The 20,810-nt window shown below is 47.1% G+C and overlaps 1 protein-coding gene across 1 annotated transcript in view; it reads right to left on the bottom strand.

Annotated features, from left to right (window-relative positions):
• Window positions 1-77: 77 nt before the first annotated feature.
• The window catches only part of SPAG17 (sperm associated antigen 17), a 111,783-nt gene continuing 91,050 nt past the window's right edge, over window positions 78-20,810 (bottom strand). The window contains exons 38-47 of the mRNA XM_040594990.1: window positions 20,303-20,405; window positions 19,795-19,848; window positions 16,317-16,419; window positions 15,608-15,704; window positions 14,244-14,342; window positions 12,191-12,342; window positions 11,542-11,711; window positions 8,379-8,439; window positions 5,877-6,021; window positions 78-4,774 (exon numbers count right to left, since the gene is read on the bottom strand). Coding sequence (XP_040450924.1) covers window positions 4,638-4,774; window positions 5,877-6,021; window positions 8,379-8,439; window positions 11,542-11,711; window positions 12,191-12,342; window positions 14,244-14,342; window positions 15,608-15,704; window positions 16,317-16,419; window positions 19,795-19,848; window positions 20,303-20,405 — 1,121 coding nt within the window. The 3' untranslated portion in view covers window positions 78-4,637. The remainder of the gene's footprint in view (window positions 4,775-5,876; window positions 6,022-8,378; window positions 8,440-11,541; window positions 11,712-12,190; window positions 12,343-14,243; window positions 14,343-15,607; window positions 15,705-16,316; window positions 16,420-19,794; window positions 19,849-20,302; window positions 20,406-20,810) is intronic.

Raw genomic sequence — 20,810 nt, 5'->3', positions numbered from 1 at the left:
CAGAGAATAAAATCTGTGAGAGCAGATGAAAGGGCTGCCACCCAGGGTTGTGCTGTTCCCTAGAGCTGGCAGATGGAGCACGAGCAGCGTGGGTCGTTTGCATTGTACTTGCTTCAGTTTTTAGAAATCGCACTGAATTGTTGCAGCGTTGTACTTGTATCGCGTACAATGATTTATTTTCAGAGTGGGGGCAGAGGGACAAAGCGAGCAAGTCTGTGCTGCTGTCGGTAAGTTACTGGTCTGTAGTACCTGCTGGTTTTACTAGTAATCACAGGTTTGGTGGATGTGGTGGGGGCTGCTTCTGGGAACTTAGCTGACTGTTGGACTTCAACGTCTGACTCGGGTACTCGAAGCTGGACTTCCTCCTAACTTGAGCTTCTGTCAGATGGTGGATTGTGTTGGTAACCTCACTGGACACCCCGTATCCGTGTCAGATGCTCCTTTAATGGGCCAGCTCGCTGGGAAACGAAGGTGGTGTTACAAATGGGGGGGTGGCTGACACCACAGTGCACCCTCAGCGACCGTGACTGAGGGGAGAGGTACCCAGACCGGGTACCCAAAGGGGAGGGCTGGCTGTAGGCCTCCACGTGATGTGCTCTGTTCACCTTAATGCCGGGGAGATAAATGTTACGGAACTTACATAATGAGCTGCTGTTTGATGATCCTGTGGGAGGCCTGGGAGAAGAAACACTGCACAAGCGCACATGAACTCGGGGACTGATGACAAGGATGTAGATGGTGCTATAAAATAGTCACTTGGCATGCAGAGTCATCTTACGATGATGGGTGTCGTCTTTGATCTAAGTTGGAAGAGGTGGAAGTTCTTCACCTTTGTCTCTGCTGTCACTGGGATTTGGGAAGAATCCTTGGAAAAAAAGGTCTTTGAGGTGGCTGGAAAGTGGTTGTCCTCTTTCCATAGGCACTGACACAGGTTTCCCCCTGGTTCTCTGACTTGTGTCGCTTGTGACCAGCCTGTACGGGCAGCAGTGACGCCTCAGTGCCCAGAATGCGCCCGCGGGGGGGCTGCGGGGGGGCTGCTGGCTGTGGCTGCAGGGGACTGGAAAGCAGCAGGGCAGAAATCAGCAGAGTCAGTAGGAAAATCATCGGGGTTGGAGAATCCCGAGTCAAGCCTGACAACTTGCTGCTTGTGGTGGCTTCTCATCTGTGGCTTGGGCTTAAACAATGTCCCCAGCTGGGTGCCTGGCTCAGCACCTTCCTGAGCTGGCTTGCAGCCTTGGCTAACGGGTTAAACCCGACTCAGGGAGCTGATGGACACACAGTCGTGTCTGGAGGGAACACTGGTGCAGTACTTGCTGAGGGAGCTCAGTATGTGCTTTAAATGGGCGAGATCTGTCCTGTGCCAACCATCCCCTGATAGCCCGGAATTCTGGTATCTTTGGGCGCTTCACCTTGCCCTTGCTTAGGTAAAATTCCCTGGATTTACAAACCTGAGCAGGAAAGTACTTGCAAATACAGGGCCAGAAAGTGTATTTTAAAATACGTCTCTCGACTGTGGATGGGAGAGTCCAGAACTGGCATTCGTATTTCCCAGTGCTGACAGCTGTGAATCTCCAGTCATGGGATTCTCAGCCGTTGTAAAGTGCTGAGAGAGCAAGTCATCCGCATGGGGCAGGGAAAATTCCCCATCTCTCAGGATGTCACATGCTGGAAAAAGGGTGAAGTACAGGAAAGCACCTCACTGGAATTGATAAAAAGGAAGCAGAACTGCACTTGAACACACGAGTATGGTGTCTCACAAAGAGAGATTCTTCTAGTCACTGCTGCGAAAGCAGGGAAAAGGGAAAGGCCATCTGGAAGTGGCTCAGCCTTCCGCTGTGCAGAGCTGTGCCGGTGAGCGCTTGCAGGGTGTGTGTGACAGCGGAGCAGAGGATACAAGCAGAATCCCTCTCCTCAGTGCCCTTCCGTCAGGTGTAACTGTGTGTATGTGTAACCCCATCTGGCGTCTGCAGCTAATTGCAGGTGGGCGAAGGCCCAGGCAGGGACGCCTGTAACTGTGAAAGCAAACCAGAAACTCGGGATTAGAAGGCCAGAGCAGATCAGCAGCTCTTGAAGTATCACAGTTGACTTCAGTGAGACCTACCACACGCTCGGTCCTTAGAAAAGCTCTCAGCTGGCTCAGCGCAGGTTATGGGTTTATTTTGTTTTTACAAGGGGTTAGGTTTCTATCAGGAGCCATTCAGCACTCTTCTGGTGCAGAGTATCGAATATGGGGTTTGAAATACTGTAATCTTTCTGCTGTTTGCGTTTCAGCCAGTCACGTCAGAAGGCTGTGCAACTTTTGGACCACCTTTTCCATTAATAGGGAACAGATGTTTTTATTCACATTGATCTGATTAAATACATCAAAAAGTCTACATTGGGATGTTTCCATAATGTTGGACTAAAATTCAGGTATTTCAATATTGCTGATCTTCATGTCGTTCTTCTCGGGCTCTGACTCGTAGTGAATGAGGAGAGGAAATTCACATGCAAGGAAAGAAAAATCCCAGCTCTACCCTTGGACAGCCCTTGGAGCAAACCCAGTGTTATGGCCAGGTTCTTCGCAAGTGTTACGCACAGGCTGCAATTACTACGGGCTGGCTGTAGTAGAACTGGCCTCTGCTCTTGCTGGTGGAAAGGAACAACAGGAGTAAAGGGTTCTCACGTGGGCTTCACCTAGATTAAGAGTTTGCTTTTATTCCACAAATGGAGTAGCATAAAAATCCTGACCACAGGGTCAGGATGGGCGTATGCTCAGGAGCAGTGAAGGCTGTCATGGCCTTCAAGGCTGCGTGCTTCCCGCGCAGTGTTTAATTCTGAGTGTATTAAGAGAATCTTTGTGAAATGTTTTAAATATAGACAAGAAATAACTGAAAAAACATAAATGAGATAGGACTAAGTTTGGTCAGGTGAGGCTTCCATCAGTCATTTTTGCTTGATGGTCTCTACTAGGAGCTGTGGCAAATTTGTGATCTAATAAGTTTCGTCTCAATGGAGGGAATCAATGGCTTTGGTGATAACCACCTGGGAAGGGTGATAGGAACTTGGATAGAAATTGGTCACAGTGCCTCTGCAAAGACTTAACTATTTCTATTCTGGATGGCTGAACAAGACTATTTAACCAAATACAGGGTTTAACCTAGGAGTGTCGGTGTGTCAAGCTTTTGTGAGACTAAACCAACCAGTCCAGAGTTCCTTGCTGTGTGTTGAGATGGATGTGGGTTTGAGTCCGTGAGATTTTGTGAGGAGGGATGTTCGAAGGGACCCTTGGTACAGCTGCTTGGGTAGCATGGGGTGGCCGGAGCCCGGGCAGCCATGATGAGCTGGGTGAGCCACGGGGGAAGAGGGGGCCGTGTAGGTAATTCCTCTCCACCTGGGGCTTCTAATGGGAAATGATGTTGATCAGAATTCCTGTTGAGACTGGTGGGATGGGCAGGGGGAGATGTCTTACTGAACCGTGACCTGACAGGGTGAGTACTTCCATTTCAACACAAACGGAGAGACGTTTGTCTGAACTGCTGTCACTGATGAGCTCCAGGTTGTAGGTCCCTAAGCTGGAAGGCATTAAATCTGCTGTTCTCCTAGACTATAATTACGTGTTACTCGGTGGGTAAAATTCCACACTGGAAGAGGTAAGAAGATATTTAAATGGAGTGGGGGAAGCTATATTTGATGTACTCTGGGCAGCCCTAGAGCAGCTGTAGCGGTCGGAGGTGCCTGTCTCTGCTATGTTTCTTTTCAGAACTGACTGATGTGGTCGCTTTTCTTTTTCTCCAGAGGAGAGGAAATGAGGTACAGCTGGGATTTCTTCACTGGCTTGTTAGATAACATGGCAGACTGGCAGATGTTGAAGTTGAAAGGAAAAGATGACATCAGTGTCCACATGAGAGGCAGATGGGGACTCGAGCGGGGAAGCAGCACCCATAGGGCTCCTGTTTATGACCTGTCACCGCTGGCTGTATTGTGGGGCGCCTGAGTGGGCATGGGCGAGATCAAACACCTGCCTAACGTTACAACATGTCGGCTGGTAGTTTGAGGAGAAATTCCCAGTAAAGCTTTCGTGTTGGCAGGGAATGTTACCCATTCTCCCTATAGCCTGATCCTCTGAGGTCACAGAAACGTGCTGCACAAACTGCCGTGTGCGGAGGGGTGTGTGTGCTTGAACGTGCCCTGTGAGGTTCCCGTCTGTCAGACTCCTGTCCCTTATTACACTTACTGTTGAGATCAAAGGGTCAGCGGTAAGACACGGTTTTAGAAAGTGAAGAGTGTTAAAGAGAGGCTGATTTATTAGGGCTTAACTGCAATAAATCCAGCCTCCCGCTGGCAGGAGGCTCAATGGCTTGTTTAATGTGGAGACATTTCAGCGAAGGGCTTGGGATGGGACTGGGGAGGCTCTGCCGTGCGTGCTGCCAGGAGCTGAGCTGCTGTAGTGATCTCAGTCCTGCAGCGATCCTCTGGTTCATGTCAGCCAGCGCTTCCCCTTTCCCAGCTCAGGTCGTCATGTCTGTGCGATACGTGCGTGACAGCTTTGCTGTCAGTTGCGTGAGGGTTGCTGATGACATGGATCACAAGCCGAGAGGAGGTAAAGCAACTGTACTTTAATTTAGGGCTGGTATCGCTGCATCCAGTTCTTACATTTACCCAGAAAGCTTTCGGGGTACTGTAATCCAGGACCGTGGTTTATGGCTTGTAGGAACGGCCCGGACTGTTGCTGCCCTCCCGCCGTGGGGGTATCCTTGTGGGCGGCACTCGTAGATGCCGCCGGTTAACACAGGTGGGACAGCATGTTAAGGATCCATTTCTGTAACTGAACGTGCAGAGGCTGTGAAACAACTTGAGCTCTAAGATCAAAGGCCAGGTAAACCACGGCGGGGGGCACGTGTTCCTGAGGCTGCTCTGTGGCTGGGAACAGAGCGCGAGCCGGCGTTGCTGCTGTGCCGTCAGCCCTGCCTAGCTCAGCTCCACAATAACGGGCACAAAAGACTTCTTTGGGTCACTCCAAAGTAGTTTGGTGAGTTTTAATGTCGCTTCCAAAGCACATCAAGCCTCAGTGGAGCTGCTCTTAGCTAGTGCTCTGGCTGGCCTCAAGGACCCTGAAGTTCTCCTGTGTTTGGTAAGGGGGGCCCTTGCCAGGAGTGGTGTTTCTGGCCTGTTTGGATGCACCGTGCCTTGCTATTTCTCTTAGAAATTTCCAGAAGACCTCTTCTCCCAGACTTTTAAGTATAAATTTGATTATAAGTAAAACAGAACTTCACCCTTTCTTCTGCATTTGCCCTTAAAAAGTGAGCCTCTAATTTTATCTTTAAAAATTGTTTCTGGGGCAGAAGGGAAAGAGATAATAATAGTTCTTGACTTTGCTGCTTTCTTTTGCTCTACCTCTGTCTTTAATGAAACAACTGCAAAGCCCGCTGAACCCCCACTGGGTTGATTTCTGAGAGCCTTCATGTACCTGTGTGCTGTCTCTGCTGACACAGGGATTGTACGTTTGTGTAGCACCCAGGATGACATACGGGTGTTGCTCATCAGCCCGTACCAGCAGACGCTACCACAGGTTCAAAAATGTTATAAAGGGTTTCTATTGGGTGGTGGGAGTTCCTACTGTCTTAAAAAAGCCGTATCTTTCTGGGCTTACCATTCTTCCCTTCCCCGCTTTTCAGAGCTTTGTTGCTCGGATGTAAATTGCTTTTGGCATCAGACTCTTAAATTGTTCATTTATTGGGCTTTTGAAAACAGCCATTTGCGTGTTTCTGGAAAGGACTGTAAAGCTTGCGATTTCAGCAGCCTGCACTGGAAGCGATGCTTCAGGCTCCTGACAGGTGGATGGTCACCAGGGCTGATGCTAGGAGGTGTGGGGGAGGAAAGATAACAAAGGATATTTGCTCTCACAGGCAGGAGAAGAGTCTCTGTTTCTGTTACTATTTCAATATCATGGGAAACTTCTTCAAGGCCACCAGTATCTTCCCCTCTGCTTACTGTGGCAAAAATCTCCACCTCCAGTTCGACCTGCAAGCCTGGCGCCACCTGGGAGAGACAGAGGATCACTGACAGGTAAGGGGTGTGTTTCACACGTGGTCCCCTCCAGCCGCCTTTGGAGCTGGTTCTTGTTCTTCATCACCTGAGGGCATGAAAGACGTAACGCCCAGCACCAGCACGCAGGATTGTGCTTGCCCGTTACCGCCTGCCTGTCACCAGAACGGTCTGTACAAAAGTGTGTCACTTCGCATGGCAGTTTGAAAGAAAACTATCAGGTGTTTGCATTGTTTCCTTTTAGGTTCCAGAGGCAAAAGAGGAATTGGAACAGCTGGGAAATAGTAAAAAAGAGAGGTGATGGATGCCCTGTGCCCGTCAAGTGTTTTAAGAGGCCTTGGGACAGAGCCCTTAGCACCACCTGCAGTGTGTGGTCAGCCCTGCAGTGGCCAGGCCGTGGGGCTGGGTGGCCGCTGAGGTCCCTCCCAGCTGGAACAGGCTGTTGCATTCTACTCTAAAAAGAACACAGAGGCAGGGAGAAAAGGGAGATACAAAAGGGACGGATGAGTAGAGAGGAAAAGAGAAATTATTCCAGCTATCTATCGGTGTAAGGCCTTTGACACGGTCCCCCACAGCATCCTTCCCTCTAAATCAGAGAGATACAGCTTTGATGGGTGGACTGTTTGGTGGATGAGGAATTGGTTGCAGGGTAGTGGTCAATGGCTCAATGTCCAGATGGAGACTGGCGATAAGTGGTGTCCCTCAGGGGTCCGTACTGGGACCAGTTACTGTTTAATATCTTCATCAGTGACACAGACAGTGGGATCGGGTGCACCTTCAGCAAGTTTGCAGATGCTGCCAAGCTGAGTGGTGCTTTTGACACACCTGAGGGACAGGATGCCATCCAGGGGGACCTGGACAAGCTCAAGAAGTGGGCCTGAGTGAGCTTCAACAGGGCCAAGCGCAATGTCCTGCACCTGGGTTGGGGCAACCCCAGCATCAATACGGGCTGGGGGATGATGGGATGGGGGATGACAGCCCTGCAGAGGAGGACTTGGAGGTACTGGTGGATGAAAGAATGGACACGAGCTGCCCATGTGCACTCACAGCCCAGAAGGCCAACTGTATCCCGGGCTGCATCCCCAGCAGCGTGGCCAGTGGGGCAAGGGAGGGGGCTCTGCCCCTCTGACCTGCTCTGGTGAGACCCCCCTGCAGCGCTGCCTCCACCTTGGGGCCCCCAACATAAGAAGGGCACAGACCTGTTGGAGCGGGTCCAGAGGAGGCCATGAACATTCTCAGAGGGCTGGAGCCCCTCTCCTATGGGGACAGGCTGGGAGAGCTGGGGTTCAGCCTGGGGAAGGGAAGGCTCCGGGGAGACCTTATTGTGGCCTTTCAATACGTAAAGGGGCTTATGAGAAAGATGGGGATGAACTTTTTAATAGGGCCTGTTGCATTAGGACAAGGGGAAATGGTTTTAAACTAAACGAGGGTAGATTCAGACTAGATATAAGGAAGATGGTTTTACAGTGAGGGAGGTGAAACGGTGGCACAGGCTGCCCAGAGAGGTGGTAGCTGCCCCATCCCTGGGAACATCCAGGGTCAGGCTGGGCAGGGCTCTGAGCAACGCAACCTGGTCGATGTCCCCGCTCATGGCTGGGGGGTTGCACTAGATGATCTTTGGGTCACCTCTCCCAAACTGCTCTATGATTCTATGATTTTAAATACAGAGTTGTGGCTAGGGCTCTGAACTAGGTGTGCCTCACACTCTGGCACTGCCTCCTGGCACAAGCCATTGCTTCTTGATCCTGTACCTGTAAAAGCACTGGCAAGGATAGTGCCTGGCGTTACCCAGATGCTGCAGGGATACTGGTCAGCACAATATTTACTGAGATACAAAACACAGGTCAAGAGAGAGACTGAACAAAAGCAGGAAGCATGAAAGCTTCCTACTTAATGGGACAATTATCACATGCTATGGTGCTCTGCTAGATGAAAGACTTAAGGTGGAGAACAGCAGGAGAAGAAATGGTTGTGACAAGGGTTTACTAGGTTCAACTCTTGAAGGTAGCAGGACAAGAGATACAGGTGTAAGATTACAAATGATGGGAAAGCTCAGAGGCAGTGTTTGCTTTAAGAAAGCTCTCTATCCTTAATGCTCGACCTGCTGCTTTCCACTGGACTGACCATGTTTATCCTCCTGCGTGCTGGTGCAGGCTCTGAGACTGGGAGCACAGCGTGCTCGGCTGAAGGCAGCAGAGGGACAGTGGAAGGCAGCATCACTTCAAATAACTTTAAACTAATTATGGACCCTGCCAGCGCTATTGCCAGGCAGCTGGTGCGAGAGGACCCCTAGGTGGCCGGAGGGCCAGCTAAGGCCAGGAAAACCCCCAGAGGTCATCTGTGTAACTTACAGGTCCCGGTGTGTACAGCACTCTCAGTCCTGTGTGCGGAGGCGGTTGCTTCACCCGGAACCTGTCAGAAAGAAAAGAGAATCAGTTTGGCAGAAACTGCTCCAGGCAGGGAGAAGGCACTGCTGGAAGCAGGCTGGCTGCTCTTCCTCCGCTTGTGCACGCGGCAGCAGGTGTCAGCTTGTCTTTCCCGTGCAGTGGGCAACTTGGGCTACAGCCGTACTCCTGAGCCTCTTGCCAAGGCTCAGGTTTCCAACAAAAACACCCAAAGGAGCAGGTTAATGGGCCAAAGTCAGTTTCCAAAGAGCTTGGCAGAATGTGACACAGAACAGAATGGGTCCTTGGGGCAGGGTGTGAAACATCAGCGTTCTAAGCCTGCATACCCAAAGGAAGCTGAAGTACAAATTACATCTTCTTGGCAAACACATGGGTGTTGCACACCCAGAAGTCCTTAATGATCTTTATCTAATCTCCTTTGATACATTCTATTGCAGAAAGCATGATACTGATAAAAATGTGTAAAAAATCTTTAATTTCATAGTAACCACTAAGGCAGTAGTTTCACTTATTTCTCACTGATTGCTTCATGTCTCTGCATCCCTTTGTGCAAGCAACTTCCACTGTCTAAATCTCTAAAGAAATTAGAGCAGATACGACCTCTGCTTTTGCATGGCTCTGGACTTTATCCTGCCTTTTTTTTTTTTTTTTCTTTCATTTACACCTGAACAACAGTTACCAGCATGCACCTGCACCAGAAGCTGTTAAGGGAAAGGCATTACAAGAGGCATCCCTATTTTACGGCTCCATCGTATGGGAAGCCCTGGGAGACTTATAAACTGGCTGTCAGAATTCTGGCACCTTCTCTGGAGTGCTGGCTGCTATGAGAAACAGGACTTGATTTTTGTCAGGATGTCCCAACAGGTTCAGGCTATGGTATGGATAATTTGGAAGGCACATAGGTAACTACTGACACTGTCATGGAAAAGTTTTGGCTTCAGCATGAGGCAGATGTGGCTCAGAATTGCCCACCACTGGCCATGCCCCTGCCCGAGCACGTTCTGCTTCACTCCGCAGCTGGTCACTTAGCTCTCCTCTCAACGCATGAAGCGGAAGGCTTAAAAGGTGAGCTGAATTTATCAGAATCATGACGGTATTTTCCTTGACTGTCTACATCTAGGGCCTGGGCACAAACACACACACAAAAAAGTAATGTGCACATCTTGAGCTCTAGGGTGTTGGCATGTGATCTGCGCATTTATCAAGGCATGCACCATCATGCTTAAATGTGCATTAAAAGAAAAAATGTCTCTTTGTTGCCATATCTAACTAGGCTGATCTAAAAAACCAGAAGCATCTCTGCCATCCCTCCTGATGGAAGCAGCTGTACAGCAGTCTCTCAGCTGGTCTTGAATGGATTTCGGAGGTACTCCCTAGAGTGGGGTACGTGGAAGAGATCATGATGATCCCAGTAAGGTAAGTCTGTGAGCTCCTCTTTTGGTGATAATTAGCCACCTGAAGAGGAGGAACAACAAATGTCAGACGTAAATGTTTATTTCATTCCACCACTGTGGCACCACAGTAAAGGGGTGCTGTGACTGCTGAGATAGGTAGTGTCTCTGTGACACGTCTCCTGAGCCTTTTTCTAAAGGGGACAGCAAACTGCAGGTCCCCTGCAGCCAGAAAAGGGAAGGTGGGCAGGTGCTTGCTCATGTGAGGAGAACACCAAAGAAACAGCACCCAGAAGGTGCAGCACATCAGGTCCAAGAATGTTTAATGCCCTCCTTGCTGTTTTCCTTAACTAGTGCTAATGCTGCAGGAAAAAATAAAGACTACTGATCACCAGTGCTAAGAGGAACCAGCTTTTGAATGTCTAGACCAACATGCCAGTAGGGTGTTTATTTCCATGCACTCAGTTAGGCTCCCTCTCCTGGGACCTGTGCATCCAGCAGAAAAAAGACAAATGGATGACACTGGTCTAAATAGCAGCTTCCCATTAACTGCTAAATAAGCCAAGAACCTCTCCAGCTGCCGGAGGTAACTGAGGATAGGTGGGCACAAGAGGCTGACATTGGAAAACTTCGGTGGGAATAGCTGTTTTGGAACACAGCTTGGGTCTGGCTTTGGGGCTTTTGAGCCATCTGAAATGACACATTCCCACCAAGTACTGCAGTTCCAGAAAACATCTGGTGGGATTATAACCATTTAAATTCAGCTGGTTTGAAGTGACAGACCTTACGTGGAAGCCCAAAAGCTCAAAGGGCTTACAGACTGTTGTTGCTGGCTCTCCTTTGAGCTAAAAAGCAAGGTACATCATATACAGCAAGGTACATCATATATAGCAAGCGCGGCTGAGCAAACTGAGCAGGAGCAGTATGCCCTGCCCTCCTTTCTGTCACACGTATGGCACCTGGGGGACAGGTGTCCTAAGCACACCTGCCTGATACAGCTAATGTAAAGCTGCTGCAACGGTGCTGGTGCCGGACTGACTGACTGACCACATGTGCAGTCACTCAGAAGAGGAATTCTAGTACAATCACAAGCATTTTCTTGCTGTATTTATATATTCCTTAAACCACAGCTGGGCATGGTACTTTCCTGTGATTTGTCATGCAGGGCACGAGAAGATCTGCTGGACTGCAGAGCTACAGATGGACTTACTTCTCCTCGCCCTTTGGAACGCAGTGCAGTGCTATTCTGCCCCCGCTCTGACAGTGGTGATGCTAATGAAGGGAAACGTGTGCACACACAAACGCTTTATTTCATCCTCATCCCCTGCTTGTTCCCAAGCTGCCTGAATACAGCTCTGCCTGTTTAGCCTGACTTGCAGTGTCCAGCACCACCTCCCCTGCCAAGTGTAACACTTGTTACCATGAAAGACTTTGGTCCCTGAACATGTGAACTTCAATAAGAACCAGTAAATCATCCGTGACAGGCCAGGACTATGCAAACAGCACCTGCTGGTCCTTCCTGCAAACATGCACTAATATGCAAACAACGCTGAAGTATTTCTAATATTATCTCCTCTATCTAGTCGGTCATTATCAAATTATTCCAAACATAAAAATACCATTTTTAATCTCATGCTAATCAGATCAAAAGGTTGACAATTAACAAACAATGCATCTTTGGACAGTTAAAACCCAAGGTACTAGAAATTCAAACTAACCTTGAGAAGTTCACACCCACGTTCTTCAGGATCACAGTGGCTGCATAGGTGCAGCCTTCCCTTAGCACGCCAAGCGTCGCTCTGGGCGGAATGAGGTGGAAGAAGCCACTGAGATGCTGTCTCGTTGCAAGAGAAGATGTGTTGACCTTTCCTGCGACAGGATCTTCTATCTTTGCAAACAGAATTAAAATGTTAGACAGCAAAGAAAGTTGGTGGCCATCGAATTAGGTTCAGAGTTACTTAACCTACGTTTGACCTCTGCCCAGTCATCCTGAAGAATGACAAAAAAGACATCCTAATTTGAGTAAAAACCAAAGAGGCACTTCAAATATTGTTGGCAAATTTATACTGGTTTGAGTTTTCAGCCATGTTAAGCCACTGAGATGTCTCAGGTGGAATGGGGGGAACCTCTGCTCCTGTGGAAGTCAGAGCTTCCACACGGGTGCTGGTGCACAACCATGCTTTGGGCACACAAGTCTGGCCGAGCAGTTGAGAGGGAAGGTACTTATAGAATTGCCAGTAAACTTATACACAAATTGCAAGTGCTGTTTCAGTAAACAGATCCAAAATACCTTCCAGTATTGCTCCAGAGTGAGGATTTTATGCAAGAGAAATGATATTAATGTTAACAAAAAAGATGTTACTTTACCTTTTTATTTGGTATGGAGTTTGGTTTTCCCCCCTGAAGGGATGACGGTAATTTCACTTTCTCTTTTCTTGGCTGTCCTGCAGCATTCACCAGCAGACTCTGAACTTTACGTTGAAAGGGTGTCTCTTGTGATCTTGCCGCCTTGTGTAGGTCTGGAAAGGAAAGATTTCCAAAAGCATGAAAAACTAAACATCATAGTCAGCCTAATCCTCAAGTTCTTCTTTAGGTAAGATTTTGTTTTCTATGAAAGCATTTGATTAGCAATGACAGAAGAATCCGTCTCACTTTTATTTAAGAGGTCAAGAAAGGCATTAAGGAACCCCCTGATACGAGCAAGTAATTAAAATCTAATAAGTAAAGTTGTACTGATTATGAAAACTTATTTATTAGAATTATTAGAATAATTAGTTGGAAGCATCTCAGTGGAAACTCGCAATGAAGATAAAACCAAAAATGATTAAAAGCAGTAGAGGAGGTCCAAAACTCCAAGCACTAAAGTGAAAATGGAGGCGGCTGCTATCCCAGAGCATCCCTGCGAGGCACCCGATCAGCTGTGGGACCGTGCAGAACCCCGGGCTGGCCAGGCCCAACCTGTGCCCCCTGTCACAACAACGCCCAGCCCAGCCCCGCAGCGGCGCTGCCAGCCCGGCAGCCTGGTGTCTCAGCAGGATTTACTGCCGTTCATAGGGATGGCCTGTCTGCTGCTGACTCAGGGGCGTGATCTCAGCTGTCTTTTAATCTTTAATTCTGCTCTACTGCATCACGGAGATCGACTGAGCACAGGGATGGCCACGGCAACTTAGATTTAAATATAACTTCTTTTGCTCGACAGCCTAAGACTTGTGTAGTTTATCGTAAAGTCGTAACTGCTGAAGGGAAGACACGAGACAATTATGGTGGCTGTCTTCTCACCCCAGGTCAGCATCTAGATCAACATTTTGTATGGAAGAGAATTGTTTTTTCTTTTATTTTTCTTGCCATTTTTTCTGCCATTGTTAGGCATTGTCCAGCAGGAATGCTAAGTCTGGACAGTCAGTCATTGTGGGGAGGCATAAATATTTTTTGGGAATAGCACCTCCTCTGGAGTCCCCTCCTATTTCCAGAGGACAGAACTGCAGGGGGTAGGGAGGCGCTCCCCATCTGCACAGCGAGTGGCCCAGAGCTTATAAAACCCAAAAAGCTAAGCATGGACATTAGGGAAAAACCCCTAGCATCCTGCTTTGCCTAAAGGTAAGGAACATTTATGCTTTCACATTAGAAATTAGTGTGGTTTTGGCACCTCCCCCTCCCCCTCCCACCCCCCGCTGCTGTTCCTTTCGTCACCTCCCCTGTGCTCTGGAAGGACAGATCAGTGCACCTCCCCAGGCTCTACGCGGAAATAACAGAGGAAACTGAGGACGTTTGAAGGCAACAGCTTTTGCAGAGCCTCATTATTAGGAACGGGTACCAGTATGTCTGCAGGGGAAAGGAAGGGGAGAAGGGAAGCTGCAGCTATGGGACGCAAGGGTAGATTCTGCAAGTAAGCACTGCCAAAGCTCAGCTGGTGTGGCCTTGTGAGAGCCAGAGGTTGGGGCTAATTAACACAGACTGGTGGCTCTCCAGTGGTGCTCATCCCAGGCTGTCACCACCAGCAGATGCATAAACAGAGTGAACGACAGTAGACATGGGAAGGACAGGAAAGCTCAGTGGGGATGTTTAAACAGCAAAGACCATTTAACCACAGCAAACTGTTCTATAGTCTTTTGTTACAGGCCTTAACGAGCAGGAAAAATTGGATTGTGCAAATAATTTAGTTGAGAAATTACTTCTTGGCTTTGCAGTTCCACCATCCCCATCATCCCTGTGTCATTACAGCAGTCTCCTAGGCTGAAGGGGAGAATCTCTCCTACTGGTTTTATACCTCTCCTCCCTTCTGCCAGTCTTGCAGTCAGAGGTATTCAGAATGTTGAACAGAAAGGGGGGGATTTAAATCTCTGTTGTAAATATTTTGTCAAAAGTTATAAGAAGATAGATATTAACCTCCTCCTAACTACATTCTGGAAGGCAGCTTTACCTGTCATGCTGCTGGGATCTTCATTTTGTTCGGAATGAGCCTGCAGTGGAAGGCCAGGTGAAGGTGAGGAATCACTCAGGGTACCACGACATTCAGATGCTAAAGGGAAAATAATGGAATACTGTGACAAGGGTTTGTCATGATCTTCATCATTTTCATAAGCACATGAAAAAAATAAATCACAAAGTCTTTGACACTTTAACTTAGACAGCCCTTGAGAGCTGCCTCAGACCGTGAGAGGCTGGGTGAATTCTGCATGTGCTCCACTGGGCACCAGGGCCCCAAACCGCGATTAGTTCATTGTATCATTTCTTGTTCTCTGGCTAACTGAGCAGTAAGCCATGAAGGGCTAACGGGCAATCCCCCACACACCTTCTGGTGACTGCAAAATGAGGAAATACAGAAATGAGTGAGGGGCTGATAAAGCCCTAGGGAGGACTGCTCCCTGATGCGATTCTTTGCTGTCTGTGACTTTTAATCTCTCTATGACCTCAGTAACTTGACAGGGCTGCTTTTCAAACAGAACTGAAGCATCCCTCTCAATGCTGTAGAGCTCAGACCTAAGATGATGGTTCTTTCACTGCTCCTCGTCATCCAGTCACTGCTTTCCTCCTACATTCTCCAAACTGTCCTTGGCCTGCACGTTTCCATTCCGTAGTGCTTTTGTCCCAGTCCTCAAGCTGCCCCTCTTACCACTGAGTTTCAGAATTCCATCACCCTTTCTTTTTTTTTTCCCTACAGTCATACTAAAGTCTTACAACCTTTTTCGAAACTTGGCCTCCTCGGTTCTTGCTCATCCACCCCAATTAATGTTTATGCCATTTAAGTTTTTCTCCAGCATTTTGCATCCATCCACCCCTCACTCATAGCACAATTTTCAGTTTTGCAACCGAAGCCTGAGGTGCTTCCACACTCAACGTGTCTGCAAAGGCTCCTTTCACATGCTAAATCCAGAAGTCTCACAGACCACATTTATATTAGTGGATTGAGCAGGAACATTCCCGCAGACTGGAACACGCTAAGCTATACTGCTAACTTGTTGGAACTCTGGTATGATATTGACCGTGCGGCTCAGCAGTCTCCCCAGACCCACCCGTGGGTACCCAAGTTTTGGCCAGGAAAAAGGCCACCCTGTTTTGGGAGACCGAGTTTGGATTAGACACCTGTGCTGGTGGATCTGTGTCGGGGATGCTCCTGGGAATGTTTCATGTATCAGAATAGACACAGCCATTGCGGTCCAAGTAGGTCACGTGTCAAACTGACCGGGAACACACGGGGTCAGATAATAGAAACTTACATTTAACTGCAACATGAAATGAGACAACGGGGTAAAACAATGAAGACTATACTAAAATGTAGATTACCTCTACTGGGATTTTTGATTGTCTCTAGAGGGAAATTCACACTTTCCTTCTTTTGAACTGGAGGAAGTTCCATAGACAGTGCTTCCACATCAGGAAACTAGAGAAAAAGTAAGAAAGAAGGCTTAGGTCTGCCCACTAAACACTTAGGGAAAAAAAACCAGCAGAGACCATCCCCTGCCCCCGTACCTCCCCCCTAAAAAAGGAAAAAACCAACCAAACAGCCCCGAGAAGTGGTGCAAAGGAAACAAATAAGCATAACCGAAGTGGTAACTATAGAAAAAGATATCCCTAAGTATACCTCAGATTCAGGAGTACATTTTAAGCATGCTTTATAAACTTACAGCATTTACTGGGTGAGATGACAACAGGAAGTTCCCAAGGCCAACCCTGACCCGGGGCCCGGTCTTGCCACCCCCCTCTCCAGTTAGCAGGGAGGGTTTTGAGGGGTAGGGGCACAGTCCTGGGCTTCAGCTTCTGCTCTGGATGAGACTCTCTCCAGAGTTTCTACTCAATAAACATATACCACCTCCAAGCCATGCTTCCTTTGACAAGGGCACAGGATTCCCAGCGTTAATTCCGCCACGCCTGTCCTCTGTAACGGTTTCCTGAGATAAGTGGAGGCTGAGGGGTAACCCCACAGCTGTCCTTGCGGGAGTACGGCAGAAACCACCCGGCCAACACAAACTCATCCCGCTGTCAGCTGCATTACCTTTCTCAGGAAAAACTGCTGGCCAAATTCTGATTCAAAATAGGGAGGAATTATTTTGTTTTTTATTGCCATTAAGGACTTCTTTTCTTCATCGAGTTCTCTCCTAGATTTTAACATTGTTGGTAAAGAAAAGAAAGAAAAAAGCATTATAACTGAGCCCACCCTGTTTTTCAGTATTATGTTTAAAACATTGAGGAATGGAATTGATAAAGGCAAGTGGCTTTTTTTTCTTTCTTTCTGGTTAATCACATCGAGTAATACTCATAGTGGGCAATTTCCTCTGGGATAGAGCAAGAAGGGGCTGGTCTGCCGTGCACAGATGATGTCCTCAGACACGGCGGGTACGGTTTATGGAGGCGCTGACCAAAATGCAGACGGACAGTGGGGTGGCTGCTGTGAGGGGCCCCTCCCCAAAGCGGGCTCCAGTTCTCTAAATCCTGTAGAACGTGTCTGAGACCACCAGTAGTGTCTTTCCAACCTTCCAACAAACATTTAAACATGAGAACTGGTATTTCAGATGCATTGCTAAGATTTATAACACAAGCAACTTCATTTCCTGATTTTATCACGGAAAAACTTGAGGGCTCTGTGGCTACAGAAAAAGCTGTTCGAAGTTCTGAAGGCAAAATTCGCCAGAGACCAGTTATGCTTTCAGCTTGATTTTGTCCAGTGTTACACAGCCACAGCTGCAGTGACTTGCAGTGTCTAGTAACAGTCATGAAATTATCACTCTTCATCATACTGGCAGTTCTGACACTGGCTTTAGAGCCAGAATTGCCTATGATGTCCTTGGGTGCTGGCTACTCAGATATATATTTTTAAAGTGATTCTTCAAGTAGTACGAAAAACAGTGTAAAATGCATTAAAACAGTATTAAAATATAAACCTGAAATTATAAAAGGTTTTATCTCATGCAGGTCCAAGTAATTAAGAAGTAGTATGGAACAGAACTTAGTTTTGAATTGCTATTTAACTTTTCACAAAAATAAGGAAGAAAAACCAAGTTTCTGATAATATTAGTTCATCACCATTTCAAGTAATTGTTTAATCTAAGACATAACAAATGACCTAAACAGCTGTCAATATAATTACTTTAATTCTATTGTGGATGAAAGTATGTTACTGATAACTCTATGTTAATCCTAGTTCATTTGTCAAGTTTTCTATTTCAACATAAATTAAATACATATTTTTAATTCTTTAAACAGTCCTGCTTGGATTACACTGAGGAATTTGACATTCTCTCAGATTCACAAAGCCCTCTCCTGTAGAAGTGAAAGTGATAATGGTTTTAATGCACAATGCTAAATAAGAAGGTTTTTATATGATACTAAAGAATTATATAAAGGAGTGATACAATTATCTGTCTCCACAGACTAAGAATCTGTAAATTTACTTTTGAAAAATCATATTTTTCTCTCAAATAATAGTGGCTTTGAGATTATTCCTATTTTTTTTCCACATGTTTTTGTAAATTACCGTATCTGCAGACTGAAATCCAGTGACTCAATTTACACCTGAGCAGAAATTCTCAGGAAAATTCATATATTGGATTGTAAAACATACATCTTTAGCGATATATGCTGTTTTGAAGCATCCATATAGATTTGTTTTCGTGAACTTATCGAACAGCTTCATCATTCATGACTGGGAGATAAAGAACATTTTTTTACAAACTTGAAAGCAAGTGAAATCAAGGGGATTAGAACTAAAATTTAGGGTCAGCCTTAACTACAGCTTTCGGTGTTACAAACTTCTTTATGCTTTTACACACATCTCCTCCTGTAAAAGCACTTCTAAGCTGAGGATTACAGCACCTGCCTCACAACTACCATAAGAAATATTTTACAAATAGCAAATTGAGGTACAGGTAATTCTCAAAGTAGAATGTTCCAATGTGGCGAAATGGACCTTGCTTTAGTAAGGCGCTGATTTTTTGGATGACCCTAACCTTAAGGTTCTTCTTAAGACAATGAGTTTGCCCTTAAAGATAATGAGTTTGCCTGTTGCCCACATGTTTTACATCCTAAAATGTCCTTGCAAATGCAGCTGCATTTCCAAGGTCTAAACCAAGAGCGTGTATCCTGCAGTTCACAGCGTGCTCTGCAGCGACGCCCCGACAATCAAGTGACGGAGCAGAGGAAGGGGTGATGTGAACAGGAGGGACACCTGTGGAAGACTGCATCTCAGACTGATGCCTCAAAGCTTGCCAGCCGAGCTCCTGCAAGACTTCACAGCTGCAAACAGGTAAGAAGCCAACAGCTGCCCGACATCTGTCTTTGGCCAGGGGCAAGGACACGCCACGCTGCTGTGAGGAACTTGCCTAGACATGGAGCATCACCCCTAGCTCTGCACTGATCCCCTGTGCCCCACGGAGTGACACTGTCTGGGAAACGACCCCCCTGAACACCCTACAAAAGGCTGTACCACCCAACAGTCAGCGGGCATCTGGAGCACCCCCTCTGCCCCGACGTGAACAAAGACTGTGGACCAACGGGACACCGCTGGATCCATGGGGGTGACTATAGCTTGCACCTCTACCCCGATGGCTTGCTAGATCTCCTTCTTTCCCAGCTTTCCCTCTCTTTCCCTCGCTCGGAAGGGCAGGCCAAGGAGGGCAGCTGCCCTGTATGCAAGAGAGCAGGCGGAAAGCACGGAGCTCTGCTGACGAGCCAGCTGAGGGCTCACACCTTAAGATTAGTGGGCAGACCAACGTGGAGAACATCGTTGTGAGTGTCTGCTACAGACCAGCTGATCAGGAAGGTAGATCAGCTTTGCTTTCTTCAGACAACTGGAAGAAGCCTCACGTTCGTAACATCTGCTCCTCATGGGGGATTTAAGCCCCCACCACCCACCACTGGAAAGCACCTCTGCAGAGAAGGACCTAGGAGTCCTGGTGGACACCACATTAAACATGAATCAACAGTGTGCCCAGGTGGTAAAGCTTTCCCTTCCGCCCAGCACTGGTGCCACCACATGTGGAGTAGTTTCTGAGCATCCTCATATGCAAAAGGGCCACAAAGATGACTAAGGGCTTGGAGGATCTGTCCTGTGAGGAGAGGCTGAGAGAGCTGTGACAGGTTTGCTTTGAGAAGCTTTCAAACACCACCACGAGATCGATGCGTCTGCGGTTCTATTTGGAAAAGCAGTTATATTAATATTTCAAACACTGATGCTTTAGGTTAAAATTTGGGTATTCTACAAATCCCAGCCGATTTTTCATGCTGGTGGCAGAACCAGAAAACAGAACACAGGACTTGGGACTTCAGCCTTGCTTTGAATAGCATACGTTAACAGTACACTGCCAGGTTTTGAAATAAATGGGAGAGACTCAAACCACCCATTCAGCATTTCTGTTGCAGAGAACACCCCAATAGTTGCTAGCGAACCATTGGATCGTTACCCAAGACCTGCTGAAATCAGTAACAGTCTTTCCAAAAGCAGATTTAAGTTGGCTCATAAAATAAGTAACTTCTACCTGTGTTCTTCCAGTCTGCTCTGCCACTTGGACACTGGTGGTACTCCTTCTGGGCTGAATGATCAGGAAAGAAAAAGCAGTGAAAATGAGAAAACTAGCATTATGTTCTGAAAAAACAAAAATATTTACAGGGTAAAGCTGGAAGGAAAATGCTCTGTAGAGTTCTTATATACGAGTATGTTAACATCTCAGCTGATGCCTGACTCGGGCTTGTATGGTTTGCACAAAATTGGTCACTCATATCTGCATTTTTATTACATTAGTCAATCAAAGAAACCCTGAAAATCCTTCTCCAACAAACTCTGAGGTATCTTTCTCAGATATGGAAAGACAGGCACAGAGGGACAATATAATCATAAGAAAAGCTAGTAAAACATTATGACGTGTATCTAGAGATCTGGGTCCCAGTCCATGACGACAGTCAGCAAAGTCGGCTGCCTTGCCTGCGTGCTTCGTTCCATCCTTCGAGTTATTTACATTTGCACCAGTTCTCACTGGTCTGTCCTACCTGAACCTCTGCTGCTCGTCCTCGCTTTGCTTAGTGATTGTCTCCTCTGGGTGACACTGGCGATGAGAAGCCACTGCCTGTTCATACAGCTCAGTTACGTGAGCTGCAGGGTAAAGAGGATTATTGAATGTGCACGTTCTGCTAAGCACTGCTAAGCGTTCTGAATAAAACCCATCCTTCTGTCACTTGATGAAAACCTAACAGATTCTTTATTACTGTGAAGGAAGAGGCAGAAAGAACTTCATTCCAAAATCAAGTTCAGAACATTAACAGATAGGAAATTAATTCCCTTCAATGTAGAAAGCACCAGAAGCAGGTTAAGTTCATACCAAATACCTGTGAATAGGAAAAGTTGCTGACATTCAGCTACTTTCTGACTGGGGAGAAACGTTCCAAGTCTCTATCTCCAGCTGAAGAAAATAATGTGGGCTTTCAGGGACCTTTATTACTTTCAGCTTACTTAAGCTGAGCTTAATTGTGGCTGTGAAGTAGCCATAATCAACATTCT

Source organism: Falco naumanni, chromosome 5 (genome assembly GCF_017639655.2).
Source record: "Falco naumanni isolate bFalNau1 chromosome 5, bFalNau1.pat, whole genome shotgun sequence".
NCBI classification, from domain to species: Eukaryota; Metazoa; Chordata; class Aves; order Falconiformes; family Falconidae; genus Falco; species Falco naumanni.
The sequence above is the reverse complement of the archived record's forward strand: the minus strand, read 5'-3'. Positions and strand labels throughout refer to the sequence as shown.